The sequence below is a fragment of the Pecten maximus genome, chromosome 17 (assembly GCF_902652985.1).
Source record: "Pecten maximus chromosome 17, xPecMax1.1, whole genome shotgun sequence".
NCBI lineage: Eukaryota > Metazoa > Mollusca > Bivalvia > Pectinida > Pectinidae > Pecten > Pecten maximus.
The window spans coordinates 29381074-29391936 of NC_047031.1; the positions used below are offsets into that span (position 1 = coordinate 29381074).

The 10863-nt window shown below is 34.1% G+C and overlaps 1 protein-coding gene across 1 annotated transcript; it reads left to right on the top strand.

Moving 5' to 3' along the window:
- Window positions 1-5365: 5365 nt before the first annotated feature.
- Window positions 5366-10147, top strand: LOC117315299 (atrial natriuretic peptide receptor 3-like). The gene is made up of 2 exons (XM_033869446.1): window positions 5366-6138; window positions 10137-10147. The coding sequence occupies exons 1-2, from the start codon at window positions 5439-5441 to the stop codon at window positions 10145-10147; spliced, it is 711 nt and encodes a 236-aa protein (XP_033725337.1). The 5' UTR covers window positions 5366-5438.
- The last annotated feature ends 716 nt before the right edge of the window (window positions 10148-10863 follow it).

Here is a 10863-nt window from a genome sequence, read left to right on the forward strand (position 1 = left end):
TCAAATGAAGCACTGGACTGGTATAATATTCTGTATGATGTATGTAGATTGAAATTAAAAACATCGACATTTAAAGTGATAGCTGTGTTTATGAGGACGATTGATATCGCTGTATGTAAGTCGAATATTTAAAAATAGCATTTAACGAAAACGGGAAATCAAAAATTCGACATAAAACAGACAAACGATTTAAAAGCTACACTGCAACGGGCAACGCTAATGAAATACTGTTTCATGTACTTTTATGATACCGAAAAGATATTCGCAAATGCATGTATCGCAATCTAATTAAAATATAGATGTTCATTCTCACTACGTTACATGAACATCTAACAACATCCCATAAGTGGTCACGTTCTGATGACCTCTGAGATGTGTGTATTCAACTTTTAGGGCGAATTGGCATTTTGTCGATATTATCGAAGCAAAACAGTTCGTCACAGCATGCATCTGAAGCAAACCATTTCGGTACAGTATATAGCTATATGCTTTTTGGGACGAAATGACTTGAAACAAATTGATAGATTATACAAGCTATGCACTCTAGTCATGCTAATTCGGACATAAAAAATTCACTTCCAAGATTCTGGAAGTAGTCATTTGATTGGCTAATCCAAAAGGTCACCCTGACGTGACCCCTTATGGGATGTTGTTAGATGTTCATGTAACGTAGTGATAATGACCATCTAGATTTTAATTATATTGCATGTATCGTGGATATATAATACAGAGCATTTACAATATCTCTATTACATGGAGGAAGCCGTGTTGTTGTGAATAAATGGTGAAGAGTAGTTTAATGACAACTTAAAAAACACAAAATGTGACACTAAAACCAAATAATCTATCACATTCAATAGCACATCGCAAGACTGGTGTGAACATTAGTTATTGGAATACTGAGTAACATGTATAGGGGTCGGATACCATGAATCATCGGTTCTTCAATAGAAGGACTTTGAATGGTTTCTTGTGTTGTGTCAAACGATTCTGTATGACGACCTGCATAATAGGATGTACAAGAACGCGATATTAAATGAAAATAAGAAATATTAAGCGGATTATCTGGTTTTAAACATCTAGAATTAAATGTGTAAAGCATTAGACCACCTTCATTATATAATTTATACCCTGCCATTTTGTGTAGTTCGAACGATAAGATATCAATATTACTAGCAGTAATAGCCTAAAATGGAAATAATCACTCGATTTATATGCAAATAAAAACATTGAATATATGGAAAAAAAAGACTCGGGTATATTATCTTAAATCCATATTTTTTTAGTATTTGCGTTCTTGTAGCAAGACATGTCACTAGAGGATGGCGTATATAAGTGCTAGGTGTATTGTCGGACGCTTTTATAGTGTTATCATACGGGAATGACAGATCCGATATCTTGTCCCAGACAAATTATAATGGCAACGTGCAAATTCATCATTACCACCATTCCATAGACGGCTAGAACACCAGATATTCATGGAAAATGGACAATCTGTTGATTAATACAACTGTGTTCAATGGGTCTAATTCCACAGTTACCAGTGAATCAAAGCAAAATTGATGTAACAAACAATGATCTCGGGTGTAAATAATATGGGAAAGTTAGATGCGTAATTCAATAACACATTAATTGGTAAATACGAAATGATGATATTATAACTACACTGTGTAGCTGTTTTGCGCCATTCTTGGATTATTAGTGGAGCTCGGGGCCAAAAGTGTGGACATCAAAAGGAAGCTGTACGTGCAGAAATGTCGCTGCAGCAGCGGGTGTCATATGATGACATAACCAGTTACATCATCAGATCACTATACACAATTAAAGAGGTGGACCAGTCAGAGTTAGGACATTAACAACGACCATGTCTGACAGCTAGACTTCCTTCTGACAAAAGTTATTTAAACATAAAGTCTGGCAACGCCTTGTGCAAAATTGTGGTGACATAAACGTTCCTTCAAATGAAATTGTTCTAAAGAAAAGTCAGTGACATATTCGGGGCGTCGAATAGTACAGCAATGTTCACGAGGAGCTTAAAAACATAGAAAACAGACATAATAACGAAACCGGAACTCCAACTTGAAATCAATAAATCGAGGTCATGACAACATAGAATACCGATATAATACCGAAACTGGAATTCTTACTTACAATCGATTACAAACGAGGGTAAAAGCAACAGAGAATACCGACATGAAAATGTTCACGTGAATTTGGCAAAAGGTGAAAATCACATAAAAGTTTTCACGTGAAATCGTCGTGAATTTCACATGAATTTCACATAAAACAATTCAAATACATGTTACGTGAAACTCAGATTTACATGAAAATCACATGAACAATTTCGAAAGATTTTCACGTGAATTGTAATGTTAATTTCACGTGAAGATTTTCTTGTGAATTATTTGTAAAAACAAATTACAGAAAATTCATACAAAAAACACGTGAATTTTCACATAAAAAAATCATGTGAATTTGATGTTAAACCAAATCAGGTGGATTTAAAGGGAAGGAAAGTTTGCATTTTTAATAATTAACACAGATGCGATACTCTAAGATAAACTTTACAATTTGGCATTGATAATAGTTTGATTTATAGAATATTTTACACTGCTAATTACGGATTGGTAGCAATGTCTTTCATTGATATTTTTGCAATTTGTACGATATTCGTAATGTGAAACGTATAATCACCTGTTTTAAAATTAATGTTAATCAAAACTCAAGCCAGCACATCGTTGTAAAATGTATTATATTTACATTTGTGTGGCAAAGCCACGATATAAACTAAGTAAAAAGATTTGCAGTCTATGTGAGCATAACTGACACCCAAAACGTGACATCAATCCATGCCGCGCATGAATATATTCACTCACCCGAACTACTTGTAACTAACGTAAACAATCATGGCTCTATGAAAAAAGCCTAGGACTACGTCGTTTTTTATGTTAATCAAAAAGTATTAAAAAGAAATTTGATACAATATTGTTACACAAATAATAAAAAGAATTGAACAGACTGTGTTTTATTTCGTATTATTTCAATGCCCTCTTTGTTTGCCCATCTGCACGAGACAAATGAATTTTGAAAAAATAGGCTGTTCTATTTGTCGAACCTCATTGACGAAGTCGCTGAATATTGGCATTTTTTATGCAAACTCAACTTTAATTTTCACAAATAGGAAAACAAATATGTCGAGAATGTAAATATAAGCATCTAGCGCACAATATAACATGTTTGTTTGCAAAGCTCTGGCATCTATATCGACCATAGACACCAAATAAAAACAGTTTAATCCTTAAATAAACCGTATCATATGTTCTATGTTGTAGGTTATAGACTTGGACCAGCCACTCTGAAGAAAGGGGCGGGGCTTCACTAACCAGATTATCCTTGGTCATCTGCGAGACATTCATCACAAATCTGTACCGACACGCCTTTCACCTTCACCTTTAGAATTGACTCAAGGTCATGACCTTTCAGATTATATGGTAATCGTAACATATTACATATGACTTTTGGATCTATATAAAAAGACAGCTGGATATTTTGTTTGAAGCAAAATAGAAGATAACTCCAATGGGATATGTCATCTCCCTCACAAAGGAAGAAGAGGAGTGTGAATATTTAATGATAAAGTTGTAATATCAGACATGTCGCCCATGAAATAGCAAGCAACAATTTCACTCTGACGTGAAAAGACACGGTCTCCATCGATTCAATACAATATTTGTACGGTGGAATTTCCTTTTCATCTGAAAACGTGTAAGAAAACTATTAATATTGTATTGGAGAAAAAGGTCATTGACAATAGGAGTGTCAGAAATGTATTGATTGATACAGTCAAATCGGTGACAACTAACATATTCATTTAGGATGTGTAACGGAATAATCTGTTTGTGGGATTCCTTCGTGGTAAATTGTGTTGAATAAAATCGCTTTTATCTTCTGATGGATTCTGATGCAAAAATTAAAGTTACGTGAAATATTCCGTTGGAACAGTATTTGAATGTTTGTTTGATAGACTCGCGTAGATTTAGGGAGATTCTGGGACAGACAATACAGGAATTGTCGGTGCGATATCCACAGGATTCTAAAGAGGATACATTTATATTCTCAAACATATAAACATTCCGTAAGCTGGAGCGCAAAAGACAGGAAAACATTGACTTTAGACGCCTTCTCCTGGAATCAGTTATAACAACATATTGCTGCTTTATATCCTGTTATAAAAAGAGCAGAGCATGATACGTTTACACCCAAACAGAGTAAAATCGTTCTAACCGTGTATGCTAGTGTTCTCAAAATGACAGATAAACTTTAGATTTCAAATATCAGAACATATCAAAAGATCATATGTATTTTAATATATATATTTTGGAAATATTTAAAACAAACACGTAACGGTTTATATAATTAACCTTATACAAAACTAATCTGATATAAAATTCAAATTATGAAGTCTACTATAAGATATTTTATCCCTTTTCTCAATATTTCAATGGTTTTAATTTAACATGAGCATATATATAAACAGCGCATACCACAATTACGCCTACTGTTATGTTATAATCTTATGTTCAGCAATAGTGACTTTTACTCGCGCTGAGAAAATATTTTCGACAACTGAATAACATCAACTAGATAGGCCTCTCAATTAGGATTACTTTGACCTCATTATGACGCGTTTTTAGAGCTAAATTAAGCGGAGTAAAACATCTGTTACTTGTTCTAACTTTCTGATAGTTAATGTCTGTAGTTCAATAACTTTCCAATGACCTGTTGTTGAAGCGTGTTAAATGGAGATACCTATTGACAGCTGTCATCGACCCGTCACCAGCAGAACCGAGAGGCGTATATCGTTCTGTCTGACTCTGATGTAACGGGTGTCCCCGCCATTTAGCCTCTTTAATAGGCTCTCCTCTCTGCCGACGTGACGCATGCACCGGATCACATGATCAACGTTTGCTACTGCGTTTATCATTAATTCTCTATTGTGGAGGAGTTCATACTTTCTTACGGTTGGATAAACATCCATGATTCGTAAAGTCCTTTGAATATACGACAAGGTTTGTGAAGGGGAACTACTTCCTCTAACCTCGGATGAATTTTGATACACATGTAAATATCTCACGATAATGCTTTATGATAGTAACAAATTTGGAGATAGATCCTCAACTTTATCGTGACATGACGTAACATAACCTATCACTACATCCTGGCATTCCTTGTTATCACATCTACATGCCAGTCTACGTTGTCATCTAATTAAGCTTTCGTCCGTTTATATTGCCTTATTTGGAAGTATTCCGTGAATTTTTGATATATCATCACGTGAGTATGTGTTTTGTTAACAGTAAACTTAATCACAAACAACCCGATCCTTGTGGAGTTTAAGACCTTCTGTGTTTTTTGTGTTTTCGCACTTCAGGATTACAATGAATATCCTTGTGATTCCCCGTTTTGTATGTATGTATGTAGTTCTTGGAGTAGCATATAGCATCGGTGATGATGATTCTACGATTTCCATAGCAACGCTAGCGCCTTCGGACCCAGGACGCCTGTTTTCTAGAGAAAGGGTAGCGCCCGCTATGAGCATTGCTGTTGAAAAAGTTGTGCAAAGGCAACTTCTACCAAATAGAAATTTATCTATCAAATTTGCAGATTCTAACTGCAACGTTGCAGATGGCATCAACGAAGCTATTAATTATTACGTAAGAAAGGAAGTCGACGTTTTCTTTGGCCCCTGTTGCGATTACGCCGCCGCCCCAGTTGCCAGGCAAATACGTTATTGGAATATTGCTATGGTTACGCCCGGTGCTATGGCACGTGATTTTACCGTTAGTAAGAAAAGTATGTTCAATTTGATGACCCGAGTTGGTCCTAATTTCAGTTCACTTGTGAATTTCTTAGTGAAAATTTTACTTGTTTTTGAGTGGAGGAAAGTTTTGCTACTGTATGACCCTGAAGGTCAGAGGAATATTTTTGACCGTTACTGTCACATTGCTGCCGATGGTATGCATTACGGATTCAAAGTTCAACAGGAAATTCCTAATTTGGAGCAGAACTATTTTAAGTTTGATGACATAGATGACATTTTATCGGGATTCCAGGCGAACGTGGGGACTGAAAATGCAGGTAAGTTGCATGTTTTTTCCCGTTTCTGCAGATTTTCACCTCACTGAAATATATATAGATATTGAATTTGCTTTATTCCATATATCACATTATCAACTTATAGAGACATTCGATATTATCATCTGTGACGTCATTAAGTTATACAGACATTGGATATTATCATATGTGACATCATTAAGTTATACAGACATTGGATGTTATCATCTGTGACGTCATTAAGTTATACAGACATTAGATATTATCATCTGTGACATCATTAAGTTATACAGACATTGGATAGTATCATCTGTGACGTCATTAAGTTATACAGACATTGGATAGTATCATCTGTGACGTCATTAAGTTATACAGACATTGGATATTATCATCTGTGACATCATTAAGTTATACAGACATTGGATATTATCATCTGTGACGTCATTAAGTTATACAGACATTGGATAGTATCATCTGTGACGTCATTAAGTTATACAGACATTGGATGTTATCATCTGTGACGTCATTAAGTTATACAGACATTGGATATTATCATCTGTGACATCATTAAGTTATACAGACATTGGATATTATCATCTGTGACATCATTAAGTTATACAGACATTGGATGTTATCATCCGTGACATCATTAAGTTATACAGACATTGGATATTATCATCTGTGACAATATTAAGTTATACAGACATTGGATATTATCATCTGTGACATCATTAAGTTATACAGACATTGGATATTATCATCTGTGACATCATTAAGTCATACAGACATTGGATATTATCATCTGTGACATCATTAAGTTATACAGACATTGGATATTATCATCTGTGACGTCATTAAGTTATACAGACATTCGATATTGTCATCTGTGACATCATTAAGTTATACAGACATTGGATGTTATCATCTGTGACGTCATTAAGTTATACAGACATTGGATGTTATCATCTGTGACATCATTAAGTTATACAGACATTGGATGTTATCATCTGTGACGTCATTAAGTCATAGAGACATTTGATGTTATCATCTGTGACATCATTAAGTCATACAGACATTGGATATTATCATCTGTGACGTCATTAAGTCATACAGACATTGGATGTTATCATCTGTGACGTCATTAAGTTATACAGACATTGGATGTTATCATCTGTGACGTCATTAAGTCATAGAGACATTTGATGTTATCATCTGTGACATCATTAAGTCATACAGACATTGGATATTATCATCTGTGACGTCATTAAGTCATACAGACATTGGATGTTATCATCTGTGACGTCATTAAGTTATACAGACATTGGATGTTATCATCTGTGACGTCATTAAGTTATACAGACATTGGATGTTATCATCTGTGACATTAAGTTATACAGACATTGGATATTATCATCTGTAACATCATTAAGTTATAGAGACATTGGATATTATCATCTGTGACGTCATTAAGTTATACAGACATTGGATGTTATCATCTGTGACATCATTAAGTTATACAGACATTGGATGTTATCATCTGTGACGTCATTAAGTTATACAGACATTGGATGTTATCATCTGTGACATCATTAAGTTATACAGACATTGGATAGTATCATCTGTGACGTCATTAAGTCATACAGACATTGGATGTTATCATCTGTGACGTCATTAAGTTATACAGACATTAGATATTATCATCTGTGACGTCATTAAGTTATTCAGACATTGGATTTAATCATCTGTGACATCATTAAGTTATACAGACATTGGATATTATCATCTGTGACGTCATTAAGTTATACAGACATTGGATATTATCATCTGTGACATCATTAAGTTAAACAGACAATGAATGTTATCATCTGTGACGTCATTAAGTTATACAGACATTCGATATTGTCATCTGTGACATCATTAAGTTATACAGACATTGGATATTATCATCTGTGACATCATTAAGTTGTACAGACATTGGATGGTATCATCTGATATCTATACCGTATTTAATCTTGTTTAAGTATAGACGTTGTGAATGTAATCGTGAAATATCGAACATGCAACAAGACATTCACCAAGTTACAATAAACAGTGAAAGGTATGAAATCAATCTAAATCATGCGTACTTTGTAACATACGCAGTTACACGAACAGAACGAAAAACATATTCAACGTAATTTGATAAATCATCAAAGTTAATTATATTATATTTTCCGAGAATTCAGCGTGTGTCATTTTAGAAAACAGATTAATATCAGGTGGCTTGCTTACAAGAAATAGCATGGGATTTGATTTTTTTTTTTTCGTTTTTCATGATTACCACATGACGGATACTGTGAGTGTCCTTGAGATAACTAAGTTTGCCCTAAAACAATTACTTGTCAATATCCTGACATGTCGTCCTTCTACGTTATCACTGGTACGGAGCATTTTCAGCATTACGGAAGGTCTGCCTAGACTCAGACAAACTCTCCCAGCCACTTAATGCATCATATCTCAATCAAATATGCTACTGTCTTTCATTTTTTTAAGTTTGTCTCTGCTATCAGCCATTTTTCATTGATCAATCGCATAATATGATGCAAAGAAAAAAATATTTCAAAAGCAGAAACTAAACGGCTGATATATCAGCGGGTTAGTTCATATATTAGAAAAATAAATAATAATAAAAAACAATTCGGAGCGTAACTTCAAAGGATTCTTGTACTTTATGACTGTGCAAACACTTGAACGATGTCCAAGCGGTAGAACTGGTAAACGTGAAAAATATGAACTATCTACTGAGAAAAACTCTTTACTGTATTTCATAACAGCATAGTAACTCGAAAAGCAGTTTTCGAAACAATTAATAAAAAAAACTATCTGAACGTTGTTTGGCTCTATCAAAGGATTAAAACCACGTTTTTTTTTCATTTTAAAATATACGTGAGTGTTCCAATATATATCTATATTGTTACATCTATCGTTTGTTACTGTTGCCAATGACCTGTATTGTCTTGATGGACAGTTAAGAATATATGTAAGGAACGGGGCAGAAACTGAATCAAACATCATTGACGTATCATAAATCCCTCCAATTCATTTAAGCTAAGAAGAAACTATTTTTATAGTTAAAAATGTGCGCATTATTAGACAAAAGAATAATATGCAATAATGTAGTTTTTGCGTATGGTATGAAATATACATATGAAGTATAAGCCGTGTGGCAATGTTCGATCCGTGCCCTGGCAGCGACTCAAACTCACGATCTATTGCACAGTATGACCAAACAGCCAATATGTTTAAAGAGTATTGATCTGAAGGCTAATGCTTCTAATTACTCCTTCAATTTGATGTTTGTCCTGATTCTAGTTCACCTATGAATTTCTTAGTGAAATTTTTTACTTGTTTTGCATTTGAAGACATTTTTTGTTACTAATATGACCCTGAGGATCAGAGGAATCTGTCTGACTGTTACTACCACGTGTTGCCGATGGTATACATCTCGGGTTAAACAATCAACTTTCAACTCCTTATATGGAGAGGAACCTGTTTAACATCAATAACTCACGTGACATTTAATTTAAATTAGACCAGTGACGTATTTGCATTAAAAAGAAATATATCCCAAGATGTATTTCATGAAAATTAACAAATGTTTTTATGTTGTGTTCGCCTCGGTTTTCTAACTAACATCAATTTGGAATAGTCAACTGTATAAATTATAATTTGCTAAACATAATTAAATGAAGAAATAGTGATGTTGCCATTGTTCAATAATTACAGCAATTGTATGAAACAGCTAAAAGACATTAAAGCCGTTTAAAATTGATCCGACAGATCTCTTGGCGCATGTAACTGGTGTCTCCTGTACAATTCCAACTTTAAACGTTTTTGAATACTATCAAATTATCGCAGATGATATGCATCTAGCGTCAAAATAGCTTGAAGTTCACACTAATTATTTCAAATTCTCATTAAACAGAGCCAATTTAACACTGGATTGTATCCGCAATGTTTCAATTTGTATTTTCTTCTTGTAGTTAATAACTAAACAACAACCACAACAACAACAACATATAAACGTTAATTCATGTGGAGTGATATCAGTGAACACTCGATTAAAACTGTTCTCGCTGGTTCAAAATACAGAAATAAGAAAATAGAAACAGGCATAGTGTTAACAGTTAAATTAGTGTTTTTTAAATGCCTATATATATTTTGTTCAACAAGATATTAATTAGATAACGGAAAAAAATATTCTTAAATACGACGCTTATTAATTTTATGCATTGCATACTCCGTGAACATAGCAGTCCGTAGACTCTGCTAGTGGACGTTTGTCCCCGTGGTTTCGCGTAACCTATATGTGATATTTTAATTAATTTTAATTCATGAGTTGATAGCTTTTATGTATTTCGTATAATCCTTCCAATTTGGCAGAAATACATCATTTCAACAATTCAAAGCATACACCATTGAAGCTAAAGTCATTGTCCCAGTATTGTTGGTATTTGAACGTTTAGAATTAGGGAATATGTCCGAACAGTAATGATGCTAGTCGGAAGTGATGTCTGTATTATCACAAGGATACAATTCATTGAGTAAGTTTAGCCACAAACATACAAGGATTGTACATTACGACATTACATTACTGATAGCTGATAGCACCTCATTGAATGTAATCACATCTGCCTGATCACATCACGCTTGGTAGAGCGGGAGACTTGTACAGGCCAGTGTATCAGCGTAACTGGCCTAGAACTTATT

Excerpts from the sequence above, each read along its gene's own strand:
- LOC117315299 (XM_033869446.1), top strand. The coding sequence starts at position 5,439 with ATGAATATCCTTGTGATTCCCCGTTTTGTATGTATGTATGTAGTTCTT.